This window comes from Onychostruthus taczanowskii, unplaced genomic scaffold (genome assembly GCF_017590055.1).
Source record: "Onychostruthus taczanowskii isolate IOZ18803 unplaced genomic scaffold, ASM1759005v1 scaffold89, whole genome shotgun sequence".
Lineage (NCBI taxonomy): Eukaryota > Metazoa > Chordata > Aves > Passeriformes > Passeridae > Onychostruthus > Onychostruthus taczanowskii.
Genome location: NW_024506882.1, coordinates 2,408,998 through 2,432,174, shown reverse-complemented (window position 1 = coordinate 2,432,174; position 23,177 = coordinate 2,408,998). Strand labels below are relative to the sequence as shown.

General features: G+C 42.9%; 1 protein-coding gene across 3 annotated transcripts in view; it reads left to right on the top strand.

The window, feature by feature from the left end:
- BRIP1 (BRCA1 interacting helicase 1) overlaps positions 1-23,177 on the top strand; it is a 47,823-nt gene that overhangs the window by 9,104 nt on the left and 15,542 nt on the right. For all 3 annotated transcript variants that reach the window (XR_005954162.1, XM_041425360.1, XM_041425359.1), the window contains exons 8-14: positions 16-237; positions 530-729; positions 3,630-3,762; positions 4,295-4,446; positions 4,530-4,701; positions 4,815-4,952; positions 5,287-5,448. Coding sequence is in view for 2 of the 3 variants with exons in the window: in XM_041425360.1 (XP_041281294.1) it covers positions 16-237; positions 530-729; positions 3,630-3,762; positions 4,295-4,446; positions 4,530-4,701; positions 4,815-4,952; positions 5,287-5,448 (1,179 nt within the window). In the remaining variant the exon portion in view is untranslated. The remainder of the gene's footprint in view (positions 1-15; positions 238-529; positions 730-3,629; positions 3,763-4,294; positions 4,447-4,529; positions 4,702-4,814; positions 4,953-5,286; positions 5,449-23,177) is intronic.

Here is a 23,177-nt window from a genome sequence, read left to right as displayed (position 1 = left end):
TTTCTTTGCTTTCAGGGCAAGTCCTGCTCTTATTACCACGGTGCTCACAAGCTCAGTGAGCCCCATGCCCTGCAGTCTGCACCTGGGCTGTACCAGGCCTGGGACATTGAGGACCTGGTGAGCCTGGGCAGGAAGCTTCGTGCCTGTCCCTATTTTGCAGCCAGGGAGCTCATGGTGGGGGCAGACATCGTGTTCTGTCCCTACAATTATCTCCTGGACCCACAGATCCGGGACAGTGTGAGTATATTGGTGAGAAGTGGCAAGAACTGAAGTCAAAAAGAAATTACCCACTGAATGTTATGTTTCTGTTGTCAGCTGAGATCCCATTCATGTCCAAAATACTATCTATAAAATAACTCTGGGGTTTTTTTCCCCCTTGGATATTTTCTAGGTTTTAAAAATTGATTCAAAACCTGAAAAGCTTCATTTGCACTGTGATGCAGAATATCCATTTTTTAACAGCCTCCTGTTAGTTGCTGTTTCTCGTGTCTTTCACTCTGTTTCACTAGACAATAATTTTCTTTTTTAGATGGACATTAACCTAAAAGACCAAGTAGTCATTTTGGATGAAGCCCACAACATTGAGGACTGTGCTCGGGAGTCCGTGAGCTACGGGGTTACCGAGAGCCAGCTCCGAGCTGCCCGAGAGGAGCTCGATTTCATGGTCAGCAACAGCATCAGGCAGAAGCACCACGAGCCCCTCCGAGCTGTGTGCTGCTCCTTGATAAAGTAAGGCAACTTTTTATTGCTTTGTATCAATGAATATGTGTTAAAATAACCTTTAGATTCCCTTTGATGGTGTAAGTTACTCTTTCACGTCAGATAAAATGCAACAAAAGTTTACTTACGACTGTGCGGTTTGATTTATGCTCATCTGAGGAATCCACAGGGTTTGATGTATTAAAAGAGCTGCTGGTCTCACATGGAAACATTGAAGTTCTCTTTTGAAAAGTCTTGTGCTCTTGAATGATGTGCTGCTCTTTATGGGGCTTTTTTGGACTCCTGGTTTATAAAGCTCAGTATGAAAATTTTCGTAAGATGAATTTTTGTATTTCACATGTTTGCTTATTTGACAAATAATAATAGCATTATTTTGTCAAAGAATTAATTAGTTCATGTTTATAGAATGCTTTCAGAGCCTTGGACAGAAGGTATTTGGAATGGTTTGGAATCTCTTCTTGGAATCAGATTGGAATCAACTGAATTCTTCATAGTTAAAAGTGAATTTGTCAGTCGTGCCCTTTGTTTTCCCTGGGAAACAACTTTCTGGAAGGGGAAGAGCTGAGCATAAGTTGAAAATCCTGAGAGGGGATGTAACAAAAGCAAATGGACAGAAGCCCAGGAAGAAACAAGAGGTCCAGGGCAAAGACTTTTGGGTGAAGTAGAAGTATCAAAGTCAGCAGAAGACAGTGAATAATGCTGCAAAGGCTTTGCAGTTAATTGAGTTCTGCTGTCCAGGGCAAAGACTTTTGGGTGAAGTAGAAGTATCAAAGTCAGCAGAAGAAAGTGAATAATGCTACAAGTGGCTTTGCAGTTAATTGAGTTCTGCCTCAGTGTGTGCAATATCTTCATTTTGCTGCAATAGACTGCAGCACAGCACAGGAGGAGTTCACTCTCCCATCCTCACTCTCTGCTCAGAGTTAATGCTTGTGTCACACAGAGACAAGGCACTTTTTCTGCTTGGCAGAAGCCAATTCTCCTACCTGGGATATTTCAAATGTTAAACTTTAGTAAAAGATAAGAACAGCATGACTGAAGATTTGATTGCCTCAAGCTTTTTAACCTTATCAGGAAAACTAAGGTTGATTGTGTTGGCAAATCTGCCAGCAGCATGAAAAGCAGTTGCTGGAAAGCAGAAGACTGGGTGTAAATAGCCAGTAAGAAGTAAAATGCACCTGCACAGTGACATGGCTTTGCCAAATGCATGGGGAGCTAGAAAAAAAAATCTTATTTCTCTTCTAAAGATCCTGGGCCCTCATTCCAGAAAGCACTTAAGGATGGGCTTAGTGCCACGGGGTGCTGCAGTGACCTCTGTGAGGAATTTGCAGCTGGGCCAGTGGAGGTGTGCTGGCAGGCTCTGCTGCTGAGATGCACATTTAGCAGGGCTGATCACTTTGGTCAATGGAATATGCTGTGTCAACATATGGAATTTTCTGGTAGTGAGGGAAGCAGCAAATACTCTTCCTGGAATTGAAGGCATGTGTGCAGCATCCATTCATTCTTTTCCTGGAAATACTGCATGCAGCAATTTTCACTTCAAAACCAGAGATAACCTTTCTGGGAATGAAGCTAATTTTATTTATGCTTCCTGCTTAGCTCTAAAAATAATTTAACAGGCTTTGCAAGTAAATGCTTTCATGTTAGATGGAATTTATTTGAGAATTTAGGGTGCTTTTGGTCATATTTGGCCATTGTGCTTAGTTTGTATTTGCATTTATTATTTCAAAATTGTGTGATGGTGTTTGAAGTTCATAACAGGGAAACATTTTAAATTTACTGAAGTGTTTTACACATTGTAAATCTGTTTAATTCCTGTCACAGGGGCCTTGTCCTAATTTCAATTCCAGGTCTTTTTGATGTTACATTTGAGGAATTGGGGCCTTAGTCTTAGTGATCACCATTCCTTAATGAGATAAAGCAAATTTTAGTCAAAGAAGTGACTGTTGTGGCAGTATTGTGGGTTTTTGCTTGCATTTAACCTGGCAGAAGGGAAGTTATATTTTAATTGTTCCATGGATCAGATTATTTGTGGTGACAGGGCAGGAAATCTAGAACTGAAGCAGTCCCAGAGCCTTGCTCTTGAGTTCCTAACGATGAACTGCTTTTGCAGGTAAACATTTTGAGCTCCTGCAGCACTGACAGCTGTCTTTTTGATGCCTCCTGCCTTTTGATGGAGCAGACAGCTGCAGCCTTTCCTGGGAGAGAGGAAGCTGCCTGCTTTTCTAACCAGAGACAAGGGCTTGTGCTACTGCAGGGATGAGGGAGGACATGCTCATTCAGAGAAAATTCCAGCTCTGCCTCAAAGGAGATGATCTGCATGTTTAGCTCATGCTTTTAGCAATCACATTTTGCATTGTATTACAATTATAATTCTGCTTCGAGTTGCAGCAGTTGCCAGTACCTGTGGGTAGCTTTAAATGGGCACTTTTTTATTGCTCCACTTTCCCTTCCGTGTGTAAATGTGAAAAGTGTTCATTTCGTGCCTCAGGATTTGTTCTTAATTAGAAAGTCAGCAGTTGACAGGGATGATAAACCAACCTGCAGCAACTGGAGTAGTGATGAGTGGCTTTAGATATGCAGCAGAAATCTTGCTTGAATGACCCTGACATATCATAAGAGGAAATTACATTTTAATTCCTTTTCTTTATTATCTATTATATAAAGTATAAACATGTGGGGAGAAATTTTCTTCTCATTTCAATGAGCTGCATCCAAAGCAGTTCCATGGGAATTCAACACTGGAAAACAGGCATAAAGGATAAGCAGAATCTCTCTCCTTACATGTAGAAAAACATTTATCATCATCTTAGAAATCTGGTGCAATTTTTGAGGTTTGCTTTGTACGTGCAAAGTGTCTCTAAATCTCTAAAATCAATGCTGAAATGATTTCTGCTTTTTCTGTCTTTCAGCTGGTTACAGGAGAGCTCTGGGCAGCTGGTGGAGAGAGCCTATGAAACTGCCTGTAAGGTGTGGAGTGGCAAAGAAATGCTCAACTTTTTCTACAAAATGGGAATAACTGGCATTAATTTTCCCGTTTTACAGGTAATGTTGTGTGCTGTATAAATGAGCACCACCATGCATCATATTGGTGGTGTTCAGTGTGTTAAAATGCACATAAGTTAAATGGAAACAGGTCTTTTCATTTACTGCAATACTGAAAATTGTCTGAAAATGATTCCTGATGAAAACCAGGAGTAATCCACTCGAGCTACTGGAATTTGTGGAGAATCAATGTTTTGAAGGATACAATTGCTCACATACAGTTATTTGAACCACTAAGCCAGTGATATTTTTGCCTGTTCTATCCAGCTGCATTTTTATTGAGTGTGGAAATGTTTTTACCCTATTTTCAAGTTTACCCCTCCTTTCTGTGTAAGCCAGCTATGTTAAAAGCGTTGTTAAAAATTCAAAGTATTGTTCCCTTTCCCTTGGCCTTTCTTTGCCCCTTTCCCTCTGACTTTATAGAAATTTCAATGAACTTTTAAAGCAGTGAGGTGACAGTCTTGTATCTCTATTAACTTTGGTTTTGAGAAGACACTTAGAATGTTGTTAATATGGAATTTGACACTTGCAGAAACATCTTGTTGCTGTCCTGGAAAAAGAAGAAAAAGTATCTATGCATGGGAGAGAGGAAATTATTGAGGTGCCAATTGTGAGCCCTGCCACGCAGATCATGCTCAAAGGCCTGTTCATGGTCCTTTCCTGTCTCTTCAAAGAGAACAGCAGGTCAGGTCTAACATTTATCAGCTGAATGCTCACAATTTGATTGCTTAATTGTAGTTTTTACTGATATTTCTCTCTCTGTGTAGGTTTGCAGATGATTACAGGGTTGCTCTACAACAAACTTACACCTGGATGACTGAAGACCAACGTGATGGTGCAGATACAAGTTCCTTCTTCACGAGGCCCAAGCACAAAAAGAGTTCAAGGCAGAAAACCCTTGTCCACATGCTGAATTTTTGGTGCTTGAACCCTGCTGTGGTGAGCTGAGTGTGAAGAAAGCATAAAAGAATCTGAGTGATAACAAATACACATCAGATCTGAAAGGGATTGTGTTGATTTTCTTAATTCCTGCCTTTCTTTCTCCCACCTAGGCTTTTTCTGACTTAAATGAAGTTAGAACAATTGTTCTGACATCAGGCACACTCTCTCCCATGGATTCCTTTTCCTCAGAGCTTGGAGTGAAGTTTTCCATTCAGCTGGAGGCGAATCACGTTATCCGGAATTCCCAGGTAAACTGAGCACGGCTGTTCCCTCTCCTGAGCTCTAATGCTGCCCACGGTACAAAAACCAAACAAAAGTGATGGCAAACCTTTCTGCCAGTTAAAAAAAAGGTCCAGACTTTGGCTTAATGCAATGGAAAATGACATTTTCAAATGAATAAAGGGCCAATTTTTAGACACATTTCCCTAGAAAAGTTAATTTCACATCAATTACTGCGCTTCAAGTACTGAAATGAATTTAAGAAATATCTCACCATTTCTTTCACACTTCAAATTTCATTATTGAACCTGATTGATTTATCCAGCCAGTTTAGAACTAACCTTGTCCCTGTGGAACACCCAGGTGTGGGTTGGCACGGTGGGCGCGGGCCCCAGCGGGCGGCAGCTCTGTGCCACCTTCCAGCACACCGAGACCTTCGACTTCCAGGACGAGGTGGGAGCCCTGCTGCTGGCAGTCTGTCAGACAGTTGGCCAAGGAATTTTGTGCTTTTTGCCCTCCTATAAGGTAAGGAAACCTGAGTTGCTGTTCTTCCCCTCAAACCACGCACCTTTGAAAACGCACTGTGTGATCTTTTGCTGTATAATCAACATACAGAAATGTCTAGCAAATAAATTGTAATAACACAGTGGGGTTATATTGTTATTTCTTGGCATTCGGGTTTGTTTTCATGAGCAAACATGTTTGGTTTTTCTCAACAGATGCACTTATTAACACAGACAATAATTTCAATTAGCATTATCATAAAACCAGCCAGATCCATAATTTTTTCCTCATGTTGTTTCCCTGAAGGTTCAGAAATTGTTTATTAAGAAAAAAAATTTAAATCACATCATGAAATGGTACTTTCTGTATAACTCATCAGCAAGAATGCCTTTGCATGTTCTTTCTATGCTATCAGAATGCAGAATTCATCCAGTTAATTTCTCCTTCCCTTGTTTCTTGTTCCATTTCACTGCATTGGAGATTGGAGTGTATTTTTCTTTAGTCAGGGGAATTGCTCATGGACATTGGCTGAAAGGAATCAAATTTCTCCATTTCTAACTATGTAATATCTAATTTCACTGACAACAGTTATCTAATTATGGTTAATCTGGATCTCCCAGTAGTTCTGCTTTCTTCTCTATTTGTTGTTACTGTTGTTTATGGTCAGGAACAGGAATATAAACCTGCATGATAATTCTGTAACTCATTTTTCTTGTAGTGCTTGCAAGGGTATGACTTTTTAAATTTTAAATGATTATTCATGAATTTTAAAAATCATCTTAACAGACAAAACACAAAGACCTCTCAAAAAATCCTACCAAATGATCAAAACCCCTAACATGATGGAAATAGAATTTCAGACCTTTCCCCTCATCCCTAAGGTTTCTAAGCAGAGAATATTTTACAAAATAAAATAAAAACTATTTATTCTTTTTTTACAATCCCTTCATCTTTTATTATTTAACTGTCAGGCTGTGAAGGAAGGGTTGTTTCTTGCCTGGGTGTCTTTAGGAATTGGAGCCACAGTGCAATTCCTGGCAGTAACCATTAGGTGACCACATCAGACCAGGTAATGTGAGCCCCTGAAAAAAGCAGATTACTGACTATAAATTTATTTAACCTCACAAAACCCTGCATGTCCATGCAAAGGAAGTGATCTGACAAGAAATCTCCAATTCATTTAAGAATTTAACTGGAGCATCTTTCAGTTTCCATCATTATGTTTCCAAGTGTGTCATGTTGGAGAGTTGATCTTCCATATCCAGACCTGACAAATATTTATGAAAGTTTTTATGAGAATAGTAATGTGAATTGCAAGTACAGAGAGACTTTGTAATGACATTTAATAAAGGAGGAAAACAATTGCTGGCCAGCTCTGGAACCTTCCCCCCCTGCCCTTCTGCCTCACTGAAAGGTCACCCTGCACACGCTGAGTGTTCTGTTCTTTGGAGGAACACTCCCTGAGCTCAGGAAAGTATTGATAAATAGAAATTGCAGACAATTGAAGGATGATATTTTAAAATCACATTGCCAATATTTTGCTATGGATGCCCTTTTTCTTCCTACTACTTTTATTCGGGATTGGGTTGCCTTTAAGTCTGAGATTAATATGTTGAAAATACAGAATAATGTAAGCACATTAATGCAGGGAAAACAAAGTATTCTTTCATCATCATAAAGAATATTTGCATTTCAAAAGTGATTTTCACAGGAAATTGCTGCCTCTCTTTAAAAAGCTGCAGCCTTCAAAGGAATTTTTCAAGACTGTCAAGATGTGATTAATACACATGGTCATGGACCTCACTGTTATGATTTAAGCAGATTTTTTGATGGCTCAATCTGTTTTATGAATTGAAGCTTCAACTTTGGAATAAGTGACAAATAAAGGGGTTTTTTTTCCTGCCTGGAAGGCTGAGGACAATGCTTTGAATTTTAAGTACTTTCTATCCAGGTAATTTGATGGAGCTGGAATTTAGTTTGGTGTCTACATTGGATTTTAGTTTGGAATTATTACCTGCAATGTGAATGGGAAAAAAGCAATAGTAGAGAAATTTCCCTTTATCTTAATCAGGTATTTGAGTAAATATATTTTTAATTGAAGAGTGGCTGTTTAAAATATATGTATAGCAAATATATGGAGTTAATGCAGTGCAGGAAAATAAATGGATGGGCAAACAGCCCATGAGCTGTCAATCCCCACATTTGATAGGTGTCTGTTATGAACAGCTGGGATGGTTCATGTGGGGGAATTCACAGACAACATGGAAATTTTTAATGTCATTGTTGGAGTTGTGGCACATTGACTTTTTAAAAAATCAGCTTGATCTCAGCATTCCCTAAATTCCAAAGCTCCATCATTTTTAAGGCTCCTAAAACTAGTGATACTATGCAGCAAAAATGCATTTATGTGAAAATCAGTAGCAACTCCAGCAAAAAACACTCTATAAAAGAGAATATCAGAAGGTGAAAAGATTGCCCAGAAATCTAAGATGCTTTTAAACAAGATTAAGATAAGGCCCATTAGGGCTCATGTTGCCAACCTGTCTGCATTAAGATATATCTTGCCTGGTGCCTGCATCTTGGATGATTCATTCAATATGTGTCATATCAAAGTCAGGCTGGCCAGCAAGGAGAAAAATGCTAATGCTTATAAATTTTAGTGATAATCCATCATGATGAATTAACTGACCTTTCTTAGTAGCTTTTTTTTTTTTTTTTTTTTCACAAAAGAAGCTTTGGACAATGATGTTAATGTTGCTTTGGTTTGTTGTGTTCTCTGAGGCATTCTTGGTTAATTTGGATCTGCTAATTGAGGAGTTATCACTTGGAAGCAGGATTTTTACAGTTGTAGTTGAAAAGGGTTTGAATGAGTGTTTTCAACAGGAAAACTTAGGAACTGATAAGAATTCTCTGCTTCAAAACCCGAGGTTGCAGGGAGGTTGGACCGGATCCCATTTAAAGGTTCCTTGCAACCCAATCTATTCCTTAATCATGAAATAGTGGCACAATTAGCATAAATTAGCATATAAATGATTCATATAAAAGAGCACTGACTCTTTTCCTTGAGAATTTTGGGGTAAGGTTACAGTGAAGGCACACAGCAACTTTTGCCACTTGCAAAAATAAATGCTGAATTTCACAGCTGAGTTTTTATTTGTCTCATAACTTCAGGAGCTGCTAGTTCAGAGTTGAAGCTCTGTCAGTCTCATCCCATTTTCCTGCTCTCTGGGGTGGTGATGTTTTCTGGAGTGGGAACAGCCAGGATTGGGTGACAGCAAATCTCTTTGGGCTGGAACTCCTCTCCTTGCTGCTTGGCTCCCTCTCCCTGTGTCAGGTATCCACCAAACCTGCACAGCAGTCTCAGGCAGGTGTTGTTTGCCCTTGTGCTGACAAACCATTCTTGGCACCCTCCCACAGCTCCAGACAGGCAGGAATTAACAATATTAATTAACTCTGAGCAGCGTGGAGCTGGTTTCAACAGACTGAGAATGTTCAGGTTCAGGGGAATGATTTGGAATCAACAGGAGGGACCTCAGTTCAACCTCTGGCTGTGTCCACATGGATTTAAACCCTGGCCTGAGGTAAATGTGGCACCCTCAGGTATGGCAGGCTGAGGGAGGGGATATCATTTCATGATTAATTCTCAGTGTCTGGCTCTTCTTCATTTCAGACAGAGCCTTTTCTTCTTGAGATACATGAGATTGGTAGAAATTCTTGTTTTCAAGAAGTGTTTCAGTAACAGACAATGAATAGAACTCTGAAAAGACAATATTTTCATTTCTAAAACTTTCCTGAAACATGGGTTTATAAATAAATTATAAGAAACCCATTTTTCCTGCCATCAATAAAACAAAGCAATGCTGCTTTCAGACAACTTTTACTTATTTAATAAATGACTTCAATAAATTTCCAAAGGATGGTAGTCTGTTTAGCCCAGCCTATTAAAAGCATTAAGATTTGAACACTGGCTGTTAAAATGAGTAAATGGCAATATCACAAAGTTAAACAAATGCCAAAAAACATTTTCCAGAGTACTGGGATTGTAACAATACCATTAATGAGGGCAAAGAGGTTTTAATGCAATTTGCACATTCTAAAGTTTCAAAAAGAGGTTTTGAGTTAGTGCATTATTAATGTTCTGAACATCTGGAACTATGTAAGAGCCACAGACATTGAGCAAGTGCAGGGTTTCCCCACTAGGTCTGATGCTGGCTGATTTCCTCCCCAGCCAAAAGCTTGTTTTTAGAAGTTTGAGACAGTAAAATGACAATATCCAGATAAGAGAGAAACATTCCACAGCCTCTTTTTGCTTGTATTATGTACTGAGGAATAATTGGAAACCATTAGGTTCGTGCAGTTAAAAGGTGAATTTGAAATTAAATAGGAAAATAGTTCTTTGCACCACAGATGGGGCTCTGAGGAATTATCTACTAAGTTCCATAAAAATGCTGAACTTTTTCTGCTGGGTGTATTTCTGTATTATATGCAGGGATAAATGCTTCATCAGGAGTAATAATCTCCTTGATGTTCCTGTTGACAGCTGTAGGAGGGCTTTGAAGAGGAGATTTACTCCTGTGTGTAAATATTTGCAGGGTGTAGGGATCTGTTTGTGTCATTTATGGCAGAAATTTCTTCTTTCAAGTTACAGCAACATTAACTTTCTGCATAATTTTAGTGTTAGAGAATGTAATTGACACAGTTACAGCCTGAAAATGCTACAGGAAATAAGAATGTTTCAAGGTGTCACCCAATTTTAGATGTTTTGACTGCAGCTAATACCCAGCATCCCTGGCATGGAAAGGAAGATGCCTTTGAAGAGGTTTGGCATTTCAGGAGTAAGTTACAAAATAATTGTAAATTAATAATGATGCTCACTTTGTGCCCAGCATTTGCTTTCTGCTCCCAAGGGAGAGGTTTTCTCTTTCTCCAGAAACCTCATTTGTTTGAGCCAAACTGCTGCAGTGGAGCTGTGACAGAGAGAGAGACCCCAAAGCTGGAGAGGGCTTTAGGGACAGGACCCTGGCACTTCTGCCTCCAACTTCTGCCTAAAAGGAGAGCAGGGAGAGGGAGGAGTGATGGAACAACCCCTGAGGGGCACCTGGGGCTTGTCCTGGCACTCTGGGCTGAGCAGTGCCCTGCAAGGGCCAGGAGTTGTTTTGGTGCTCTGACACCACAGTGACCCTTTGGGCTTTTATTTCTCTTTGGAAGGAAAGACTCTTTCCAGTGTCCTTTGTCCTTCCCCTGATGGAAATCCTGGGGAAGTGATTTCTGTCTGATGGGCCATGATTTGGGGAAATTGAGCTCTAAAAAAAGCTGAATTCTAATGGCTCCCAAATTATTCATTTCAACATTTGCACCTAATAAATGTAGATAGAATTTCATTTTACTTGTCCATATTATTTCTTCATTGCTTGTTTTTTGCTCTTTCCCTGCAGTGGTAGTTTTCTTTTTGAACTTTATCTCAGCTTCTTTATGTTTTATGGGAGTTTTTGTTCCCATTAATCATATACAGTATCTACTTTCATTTGAATTCTCTATTTTCCATCATTTCAATATCAGTCATATAAACTGTCTAGCTCTTGAGGCTCTCACAGTCATCCAAAAATACAATTATCTGAGGTGCCTTCTGAGAGCTCCAAGAGCTCTGTAAATCTTAATGTGATTCCTGAAGTCTACAGTTTGCTTTTCCCATTGACTTGGGCATAGAAATGTCTGTAAAAATCCCAGTGTGAGAGGGAAGATTTTTAACCATTCCCTCACTACACTTTGCTCTGCTTTGGGCACTGTTGAGAAATTGCTTCAAATGGAAAAATCCAGGAGCAGAAGGAATGATAAACTCCATACAAAAATAACTGGGATGAGAGTTTTTGTATAACCAGGTATATAATATTTCTCTTCAATGTCATCAGTTCAATCCAGCTGTGCCAAATTAAATTTGCAGATGGAGCTGCCAATTCACACCCTGGCAGGATCATTTCTTGTGGAACTGCAGAGGCTGCAGCAAACTCACAGCCAGAACAGTGCTGGGCTCTGCACAGGAATAACTGAGGTGTTGGCTAGTTGGAGTTCTAAACTCTAATGAGTTATTAGAAGGTTTTCTTTTAGAATTTTTTGACCTTGAGTTGTCTGAGATTTGTTATTTTTAGTGGTTGTTTTTTCCTCACTGCCTGATTACCAACAGCAGGCCAAGATGAAATTTTATCTTTGGAGATGGTAACTGACAACCTGGATAATTGCAAAATGTCTTTTCCTTCTTAAATAATGACAGGATTAGGGATGTACACAGCAGTTAGGGGGTGATTTTCCTGATTTCTGGGGAATTAGAAACAACCCAAATGTTAGAGATGCTTTGAGACCTTAGAGGAGCCTGGGCTGGATGAGCAGGCTCTTCCCCCCTTCCCTGGACTGTTCTTGTGCTGCTCTGTGGTTCTCCTGAGCAAAGGAAAAGTTTTTATCCTTTTTATTCTTTTTTTTTTCCTAGTTAGTTTCCAGGTGGCTTTGTGAACTGTGGTGGCTCATCAGGAGGTCAGAGAAGTGTCAGAGACAGCTCAAGGGAAGAGATGATGTTGCACATTCCAACATTATCCTTTTTTTTTTTTTTTTTGTTTTCAGTCTCAGGGATGAAACATTTTCTTGTTTCTGGGGTTTTTTTTTAATATGTTTTCCAGTGGTTGACTGTAGTTGGAGAATCTATAAAGATCCTCCTTTGGAAATCCTGATTTTTTTCACTGTGGCTGATGTTCTGAAGCTGTTGGTGTGAGTTTGCAGCATCTTTAGCTGGCTCTGTCTGACTGTGAATTAACCAAGCAACTGGAGAGGCACTCAGGTGGATATTCTGGGTGACTGGAAATGTGGGTGAGGTGATATGAAAGGAATGCCCTGTTGTGGCTCCTGGTGCTGTGCAGAGCCTCAGCAGCAGTGGGCTTGGAGCTGTTTGCTCTCCCTGCCCTGGGACCCTTTCCCTCTGTCCCTCCTTGTTCTGGAACGTTCTCCTCAGCCCAGAGGAAATTCCCACGTGTGCCTTGGGTCCCACACACTCTCTTTGAATTGCAGCCTGCAAAGGATGAACAAACACACTGCTCATGACTTGCTGAACTGCTGTGGTCACCAGCAAGGGCTGTGCAATAATTCAGGTGCCCTGTGGCACTTGCTTTTTACACAGAGCAGCTCCTTGCTGCTGGTGCTGCTCGTCACATAAAGCCCAATCCGGAGCGACAGTCGTGGCAGATTATTGGATATTATGTCTAAAAAAATTATCTGCCACGCTGGCAGATGAGTGTTTGGCCTGTGAATTTCACACCCTGAGAGTTGGGCAGTTTAATATTTTATTGCACTGTTAATTTAAATACCCTGAGCAGACAGCATCAGGAAAATAAACGAAAAATCTATTATTGTTTCTCACTTCTGAGCTCTGACTTGTCAAAGCGCTGCAAGCTGAATTGTTGTAGCTCGTTAACACATGCTTCAATTTCCCTTGTAATTAACACTTGCTGCTTGCATATTTTTCCTCCCATTTATGTAGGAACTGCATTGAAAATGAGTTTTCACAGTCAAGAAGTTTGCACTGTGTGAATGATGGAGTCCTGATAGTAAATAACAGAGTGAACATGTCTTTTTCCCAGGAGGTTTCAATAAAAGGGAAGGAAAGCAGTTGTGAACAGGGAATAATATCCATAGGCACATCATTCTTAAGAAGGTGTGTCCTGCCCAGGTTATTCCAACATTAATGTTCTGAACCTTTACAACCTGCAGAGTTCATGGTCCCTTTGCCATGTCTGTGAAAGATTCAGTGCCTGATGTGACTTCTTCATGTGTGAAAAACACCAGATATGAGAGAAAAGAACTGGAAAGGATTTATTTAGGGAGCATGTTCTGCATCAGCAGTGTAACAGCTCATACAAGAGTCTGAATATTAAATGGATTGAAAGGAGTACTTGGGCTATTTTAAATTCAGAGAAATTTGACATCATTGGGAGGTCTGGGAGCCAACAACTCATGTCTTAGAAAATTAGAAAAATCATGCCTCAGTTTTACCTTCTGAAAGGGTAAGCAAGCTCCTGTGTGATAACATTTAATTAGTGAATGATGTGTTCTAAAGAGTATTCATTGCCCTTTGATTCATTTTACAGCACAGTAATGGACTAACTTTTAGCAAAAATATTTCAAAACAACTTGCAATGTGCTACAGTAAAAACTTCATTTTCAGCTTTTACTGCCAATTTTTGATCATTAGGTGAGAAATTATTTTCCTAAGAATCAGAAAAGTCTGTTATTTCTTTCCTTCTGATTTTTTTCTTTTAGGGGGACAGAAGGGAAGGACGGAGAAGGGATCGAGTTGGGTACTTGGAAGAAATACTTAGCTTATTATTAATTAATTTAGTTAGTTAGTTAGGATTGTCTAATATATGTGGTGGAGGCACATGAAGCATTTCCTGTTGTGCTTGGGGAAGGGAGCAGAGGCAGCTCAGAGCTGTCTCCCTGCCAGGCTGGGCAGGTTCCCAGTGCCAGGAGCTCCTGGGGGAGCCTGGTGCCCAGGCTGGCCCCGTGCCCAGGCTGGGGCTGCTCCTCCCTTGGCTCAATTCTCCCAGGGCTTCTGTGCCCCACTGCTCATGTGCCACTAACACAACCTTGGATTATTTTTTCCCTTTATTCTGAAAAAACAAAGAGGTCAGGGATGACTGAGCTTGGCTTCTGGCTGGGGAAGAGCAGCAGTGGAGATGCTGACTTCATCCATGACCAGTTCATCATTTTCCTTTTCATTCCAGACCAGGATTTAAACAATCCTTTTAAAAAGCATTTTTTTTTCTGGAGAGCTCTGTGTGCATGAAGGGTTTTCCCTCGCTGGGATGGGAAGGTGTAATGATAGCCTAGGGTGGATGTACAAGCAGTTCCTGGAACACAGAACTCGTTGTCTTGGTTAATTTTAAAACCACAAAAGAAACCCTGCTTTGAACCAGGTTGTTCCTAACCAGCTGCCACAGAGCTCAAAGACTGAACAAAAACTCTCCAGCTTGTTTGGGGGGCAAACATATTGGGTTTTTGGGGAGAAAATTTCTCTTAAAAAAAGCTTCTTTAGCTGCAGAAGCAACATATTAACAGTGTTTTCTAAAGTCTTTGGCATGCAAAACATTTCATTTTTCATTACTGTTGTCGCCGTTCACGTTTTCCATTATTTAAGGGGGTTATTGAAAAATTGATGGAATGTTGGGACCAGAGAGACATCCTGTGGCTGCAGTGTTGATTTATGGCACATGGAACACACTTCAGTGCTTCAGGTTCCTGCTGCTGAGCACCACTTTGTCACTGTCCCCAAAGAAAAATGCTGCCAGTGAAATCCCCCGTGCTGCCCCCAAGCTGAGTGATGCATACTTTGCCTTTGAAAATGATGATGAATTATTCACCTTTTATTGTGCTGGAGTGTGCACATGGTGATCAGAACCTTGTTCATAATACAGAGTTTTTCACTGTGGTCAGGGGTTAGTTGAGTTGCACAGTAGCTTCATCTATTTCATTTTTTCCTTTTATTTTTTATTTCCCCTGCAGTGTCTGTGTGGATGAGCAGAGATTTTACCCCACATTTCCCACCATATGTGGGGATCTCAACACCATTCTTGGTCCTAAATATTTGGGTTTATTTCATGTTTATTTAAAATTCTCCTTGAGAAAATAAGTACAGTACTTCTCCATTTGAAAAGACAGCATTTCCAGGGAAAGTCTTGAAAATTCCACCTCCGTGGTTTAAAGTTTTATCTTTAAACTCATTTTCTGCTGTGAAGAAGTAGAGATTAAGAGACAAATCTCCTGAAATAGCAGAGTGCTGTAGATCTCCAGTCCAGGGCAGTGTTTTCCCAGAAGGGCTGAGGACAGATTCCCTGACCACCTGTTGGGACAACTCAGTCACTGATCTTCCTTCAGAACTCTGGGAGAATTATAAAATATCAGAATAAAAGTGTGCCATGGCTCCAGGTCCCTGCACAGCCCCTTGGATTAATAATTTAATTTTTTTTTTTTTGTATTTTCTATTTTGCTCTTATGGGGCATTTCATTCCAGAGGCTCTGTGACTCTTTGGGAAGGGAAATGAGGCAGGAATTCACCTGGAATCAGCACTGAGGGAACCAGGCAGGTTCAAAATCCTTCTCTGCTTTGCTGGGTGATGCTCCTGATGCAACAAATGGGAAATGTGCAGGAGAAAGCAGGTGCAGCCTCTCCTTGATAAGAGTAACATCCTTTGTGACCTGTTTCCATTAAAATGCTGCATTAAATCAATTTATTTTTGGTCCATAAAGACAAGATTTCCCTGTGCATGTGTATCTGTATAGATATTTAGTATTTCTCTCCAATTTCTTACTAACAGTGGGAATTTAAAGCTCTATTTTGAAAAGAAATTTTACTTCAAAAGTGAAATATTTTGGCACAGATATTTTTACATTCTCTTGAAATTGAATCTGTTAGAAGCTGAGAAAATGAAATTTGAAGTTTAAAATACCTTTTTTTTTAGTGAAAAAATATATATTTTGCATTGGCTCAGTTATTCAAATGAATGAATTTTAAATACCTTTTCCTGTGTGAAAACCCTCCCATAAACATGAGGAGGGGCTGTGAATCAGTTTCTTGCTTAACCTTTCATGAAAATCTAATTGAGTGCAAACAACTGCTTTAAATAATTCAATGGCCTCAGTTATTCTTGGCTGGTGGAGTCCCAGCCCAGGGCAGTGCAAATGCCTGGCTGTTGAGCAAAACTGAGGCTTTTCTCTCTTTTTTTTTTTTTTTTTTTTTTTTGGGTGAAAAAGATTATTAAAATGACCACTTTCTCTCTTTTTTTTTTTTTTGGTGAAAAATATGATTAAAATGACCCTTTGAAAAAAGTGTGTGGGGTGATTAAGAAGAAGAAAAGGTGAAATTGAAATTATTTCTGCCAGCTAAAATGACCATTTGAAAAAAGTGTGTGGGGTGATTAAGAAGAAGAAAAGATGAAATGTAAATTATTTCCAGGGTAAATGACTTGTGGCCCAGAGGTGAATGAATATTCTTCTAGTCCTTCTCAAAGTGTGGAATAATTTGGGTGATTTTGATAAATGTGCTTGGGTTTCTTTGCTTGCTTTGTTTTCTTTCTTGGCTCTTGTTGAGGGATATTGTGCTTTTCATGGTTCTGTTTGGAACAGCACCCTAGAACTGTTAAAAGGTGATTTCAGAGCTTGGGATAATGCACATTAGGGTTTATTGGTTAGTTAGCCCAAATATTTTCCCTCCTATTTTTGGAAGGAAAGTCAATTTTTCTTTCACACCACTCCTTCCAGGCAGTTTGTTCCTGTCCCTTCAATCTTTTATTCCCATTTCATTCCTGTTTCCTTTCTTCCTTCTGTTGTTTCCTTTCTGTTCACTTTTAACCTCAAAGGCCCTTTTTTGTTGTTGGTTTTGTTTTGGGGTTGGTTTGTTTGTTTTTTAACTAAAGGTGAAAATTGAATAAATTAGTGATCCTGTGACCCCACATTGGTAAATTCTTTATAAATTTTTCTTTTTTTCCCCAAAATGAAGAGTTCCAATATTCCTGGAGCTCAGTTGTCTGTAGGATTCTGGGTCATTTGGTACCAAGTTTTGGCAAAGTTTTTACTTCAAGAACTCTCAAATAACTTCTGCTAATTCTCTACTTTTCCAAACCATCTTAATCATTGAAGAAATTAATTTAATGGCAACCTGTAATACCAAAAAAAGTGGGTGAAGTGTGGCCAGATCCACTCTCCAGGATTCCTTTGAAATAACAGGAATTTAAGGCCACTTTGTTTAAGCAATGCCTTGATTTAATGTCTGAATATGTTTTAGGATTATCACTAATATAGGGATAGTTCCATCCTTTCATTATGGGAGTAGAATATTGATCCAGGTGATTCTCCTGGGACCAGAAGGATTGGAACAAAACCTTCCAGCTGGAGGAAAGCAGCTGACTCAGCAGATCTGCTCCTGGGAGGTTTGAAAGGGAACTCTGGAATCAGAGCCAGAGAAAAGCACCTGGGCCTTGGGACCAGCAGAGGATTGCTCCAGTGGAAAATATGATGTCCTTTACCTACAAGCTTCAAGTTGCAGAAGGAACCTGTCAGAGTGACTGGGTTTTTTTAATTTTTATATTTATTTGCACTGAAAGGGAGAGAGGAGGCAGCTGATGCAGGTGGAGGCTGGGTTGTTCTGTGATACAAAACAACCTGTGCTTGGTTTTTTTACAGGCAGCCCAAATGGTGGGAAACATTTTGTAGCAAAGCAAGGGAAGTGCATTTCTTCTTGACAGTCTCTCTGAGTTTAAGGGTTTTCAGAGTTTAAAAAAAGCCTCTTTGTTTGGCTGTGCCACCTGTTGTTTTTCTGGCCAGATACAAACAGTGCAGAGCAATGGTCAGAGCAGCACTGGGAGTCTCTGGGGCACTCTTCATGTTGGTGGGGGGATTAGAGCCCTGTTTGGTGCCAGGGGCTCCCCTTGGAGTACCAGGGCTCCCTTTGGGATGCCAGGGCCCCCTTTGGGGTGCCAGGGCTCCCCTTGGAGTGCCAGGGCTCCCCTTGGAGTGCCAGGGCTCCCCTTGGGGTACCAGGGCTCCCCTTGGAGTGCCAGGGCTCCCTTTAGGATGCCAGGGCTCCCCTTGGAGTGCCAGGGCTCTCCTTGGGGTGCCAGGGCTCCCTTTGGCATACCAGGGCTCCCTTTCGGGTGCCAGGGCTCCCTTTGGGATGCCAGGGCTCCCCTTGGGGTGCCAGGGCTCCCCTTGGGGTGCCAGGGCTCCCCTTGGGGTGCCAGGGCTCCCCTTGGGGTGCCAGGGCTCCCCTTGGGGTGCCAGGGCTCCCCTTGGGGTGCCAGGGCTCCCCTTGGGGTGCCAGGGCTCCCCTTGGGGTGCCAGGGCTCCCCTTGGGGTGCCAGGGCTCCCCTTGGGGTGCCAGGGCTCCCCTTGGGGTGCCAGGGCTCCCCTTGGGGTGCCAGGGCTCCCCTTGGGGTGCCAGGGCTCCCCTTGGGGTGCCAGGGCTCCCCTTGGGGTGCCAGGGCTCCCCTTGGGGTGCCAGGGCTCCCCTTGGGGTGCCAGGGCTCCCCTTGGGGTGCCAGGGCTCCCCTTGGGGTGCCAGGGCTCCCCTTGGGGTGCCAGGGCTCCCCTTGGGGTGCCAGGGCTCCCCTTGGGGTGCCAGGGCTCCCCTTGGGGTGCCAGGGCTCCCCTTGGGGTGCCAGGGCTCCCCTTGGGGTGCCAGGGCTCCCCTTGGGGTGCCAGGGCTCCCCTTGGGGTGCCAGGGCTCCCCTTGGGGTGCCAGGGCTCCCCTTGGGGTGCCAGGGCTCCCCTTGGGGTGCCAGGGCTCCCCTTGGGGTGCCAGGGCTCCCCTTGGGGTGCCAGGGCTCCCCTTGGGGTGCCAGGGCTCCCCTTGGGGTGCCAGGGCTCCCCTTGGGGTGCCAGGGCTCCCCTTGGGGTGCCAGGGCTCCCCTTGGGGTGCCAGGGCTCCCCTTGGGGTGCCAGGGCTCCCCTTGGGGTGCCAGGGCTCCCCTTGGGGTGCCAGGGCTCCCCTTGGGGTGCCAGGGCTCCCCTTGGGGTGCCAGGGCTCCCCTTGGGGTGCCAGGGCTCCCCTTGGGGTGCCAGGGCTCCCCTTGGGGTGCCAGGGCTCCCCTTGGGGTGCCAGGGCTCCCCTTGGGGTGCCAGGGCTCCCCTTGGGGTGCCAGGGCTCCCCTTGGGGTGCCAGGGCTCCCCTTGGGGTGCCAGGGCTCCCCTTGGGGTGCCAGGGCTCCCCTTGGGGTGCCAGGGCTCCCCTTGGGGTGCCAGGGCTCCCCTTGGGGTGCCAGGGCTCCCCTTGGGGTGCCAGGGCTCCCCTTGGGGTGCCAGGGCTCCCCTTGGGGTGCCAGGGCTCCCCTTGGGGTGCCAGGGCTCCCCTTGGGGTGCCAGGGCTCCCCTTGGGGTGCCAGGGCTCCCCTTGGGGTGCCAGGGCTCCCCTTGGGGTGCCAGGGCTCCCCTTGGGGTGCCAGGGCTCCCCTTGGGGTGCCAGGGCTCCCCTTGGGGTGCCAGGGCTCCCCTTGGGGTGCCAGGGCTCCCCTTGGGGTGCCAGGGCTCCCCTTGGGGTGCCAGGGCTCCCCTTGGGGTGCCAGGGCTCCCCTTGGGGTGCCAGGGCTCCATCTCAGTGCCAGCCCCCCTTTGATTCCCAGCTGGAGCAGAGCCCCCTTGTTCCCCAGAGCTGTGCAGGGAGCCCAGGCTGGGCTCAGCTCAGCTCCTGCTGCCCCAGCTCCTGTTGGCTTCTCTGCAGTTTTGTGCTGCCTGCCAGCCTGCAGAACTTCTGTTTGACCCTTCAAACACGTTTCCAGCCCACTGGAGACACGCTTTGATTTGGAGCAGTGCTTATTCACAAAGAAAATCCTGGGAGCAAACACGGGGAAAAGGCTTTTAGATCAATGCTGGTCCCTCGGGGAGCTCAGACTTTTTGCACTACCAGTGGTGCCAATACTGTGATTTTTATTAAAAAAAAACCCTAATGGCTCTTCCCTTTCTCCCCTCCACCTACCTGAATATTTGAATAAAAATGAAAAGTGCAACTTCATATCATTACGTAGAACCAAGTTCAAAAAAAGCAAAGTTTGAAGGAGTGGGGTTATTTTAGGGTATAATGGCAGATTTTTAAGAAGGTTACAAGATGTTTGTGGAAGTTCTGCTCACCTTGAAATAACTTTTCTCCAGTTGTTGTATAAATGTGGGGAAACGAGGCAGCTTGTAGTTTTAAAAGTGTACAAAGACACAATGCAATGATAGTTATTTTTAAATAGTTAAGAGTTAAACTACCCAGTAAAGTCAGAGCTGTTTTACTCTGCTGTCAGGTGTTCCTTAGGTCATTATCCTGTACTGCTCTGGAGCATCCTTGGATATTTTGGGGCGTTTTCTTGCTTCCCCAAGCACTTCTGATTATTTCTGTGATACCTTTTTTCCCTCTGCTGACAAGGTGTGACCCATTCATGATGTGAATCAATGCTAAAATATTTAATGAATGTTTTATGTAAAGAAATTAGCAGGAAAAGAGTTAAATAAGCCAGAATTTTTCTGTTAGACCTCCTCTTTTCTCAGCTATTTTCTACTCCACACCTCCCTGTCAGGAGGTGATAGATCCTGCAGGAAAAGCACATCCCAGCAATCTGAAATTAACTCCCAAGTTAAGTTTGATCCAATGGTGGAAATTACAACCAACTTGCCTTAGGGTGAAATACATTAAACAAATCTCTGGGTTTGCTTCATGACCTCGGAGCCCCCTAATGTGATTTTTGGCACTGTATAAAACAAAGCAGCAAATGGAAAGGGGCAAAGCTGCTCCTTTGTGGGCACACACTGGGGGGTTTGGCCTTGGAGTGCAGCACAATGGAAGGAGAAAACAGCTCCCCCCATCCCCAAACTTCCAGAACACTCCAAAAACTGCTCAAAAAGGAATGCTGGCAGGGATGGATGGCAGAGCTACACACCGAGCCCCAAGTTTTTATGGATCATAGCTTACAGGTGTCTTTAAACTGCAGAAAGGAATAAAAGGGAAAAGCTATCCCAGTAAACATCCCTCAGTGCATGGGAAGATGACAGATTCTTTCTAACAGGATTTTCTGCTCTCTTGGAGGAAGACCATTTGTTAATGAACCATTTGAGAATCCATTTTTAAGGGATTTAATAAAATATACACAGGCTGCCTTCCAGTGCAGGAACTATTATTCCCTTGGGTGGGAGGAGTGACTGACTGGGGGCATTAATGGTTCCTTCCTGTGATTCCTGGCATCAGATCTTGCTCCCATTTGCACTTTTCCAACCCAAAGTGAAATAATTTTTTATGAGAAACCCGCACTTGGTTCCTGGCTCTTCTGAGGCATGTGTGTGTTCTATATTTTATTTATTTGTATTCAGTCAGCTCCATAATTCTTGTTGTTTTAGTGTCTGTCCATGCCATGGCTTCTGTGTTTTTGTGGATACAGGGAAAGTTTCCATATCTAGCAAACTCCATTAATGGAAGAGGTAATAGTGTTGTGTGAATTAAATGAATTGTTCCATTCTTGCCAAAGATTTCATGAATAATTCCCATATTTCCATCAAAATCACAGATTTTTGTTGTGATGGTTGCTGTCAATGGAACAAGAAAGCTGAAGCTTGGTCCAAGAAGGACTTGCCTGGAGGGGCTGGGGAGCCCACAAAGAGAAAAGATCTTTTATTAAGAATTTGGATAAAGGTTTTCTCCTGCCATCTTTGCAGTTCTGAATATAAATTTTACTTCTTTCAAATATGAGAGAAATACAGTGGAATTGAGGGATTAAGGACTTTTTTTGAGGAATCTTGCCCTTCTGGCAAGAACACTTCCTAGGGATGTGTTGTTGAGAAATACCATGGATGGGATGAGAGGAGAGGAGAAAATCAGGGCTGGGTGACCCTTGGAAGTCAGAGGCTGGATGGTTTTATGAATGTAGAAGTGAAATTGAGCTCTACCCAAGTGTTCTCTCCCTGGGCTGCCCTTGGCATCCCTGGCAGTGCCAGGGGCCAGCCCAGCAGGGCTTGCTGAGTGGGCCCAGGCAGCCCCCAGAGCACAGAGCAGGAATGAAATCTGGAAGTTAATGATGTTACAGTCCCTGGCAGATCCCAAATGGATGTACTTAGAGCTGTAATGTGTTTGAATCTTTGCTTTCCCAGAATTATTTCCACATCACATCCAAGAACTGAGGCTGCAGTGGCAGCCTGGGATGGCAAGATGGACACTCATTGCTCAGTCACAGGATTACAGCCTTGATAGAAAAAGAGATTACAGACAGGATGCTGCCAGGAAATGACAGAGCTGGGAGGGAAGGGGACAGACAGGAGGACAGACACATTTAGCAGAGATGATTTATTCTGCAGCTACAGCTGTTTGTGGGGGAAACTGTTCCTACTACTCATCACTTACTCTCTCTGTGCTTGCTTGCTAATGGTGTCACATCAGTAGTAAAGCAAGAGTAATTCCCTGAGCAGAGGCTGGGACAAAACAGGGAAAATGTGAAATAACAGCATTTGTCCCCTCTTGTGAGGAACCCATCCAAATTCTTCATCTCAGAGAATGAGTTCAGATCTTTAATGCTGAGGACATGAAAAATGCAAAGGGCCTTGTAACCAGTTTCCTATAAATTCTCAAATGTGACAACAATTAGTTGTCATTAGTTCTGCTTCACTGTAGCACTTAAACTGTGGATTTGGACAGGGGACAGATTATTTTTGTAACAATCACCCATTCAGGATCCTGGGATCTTGGCTGGAGTGCACTGGAACAAGTGGGCTGCACTGAAGGGATGCTGTGGCTTTTGGAGGAATGAAGCAGGGCAAGTGCAGCTTCCAGATGGAGCAGTTTGTGTAGCCTGGAGCAAAATATGGAAAAGTCTTCAGGAGGGGAGTGGAGGGAAATGCAGACACAGGGAGAGCACAGCCCTTCCTGCAGAATCTGTGAGTTGAAATCTCATATATGAACTGCTCAGAGTCAGTAACACACTAAAGATCACTGAGCAGCAAAAGGGTGAAATAAAGGATTTAATTCTGTCCATTGACCCAGAGCTCCTTGGCTCACCCTGGAATTGTTGCTTGCCTTGCTCTTCTCTCAAGGGCAGCACTGTGCAGCTCAAGGAGAAACTTTTTTGCTCCTTGACTTGATAAAATTCAATGTAGAAGTTGGTGCATTTGCTAAAGCACCCCCACCCAGCTGAGTTCAGGTTCTGTGCTAATTTTCAACTCTGATTTCTGTAATGCAGCATTTTCACTATTTGCAT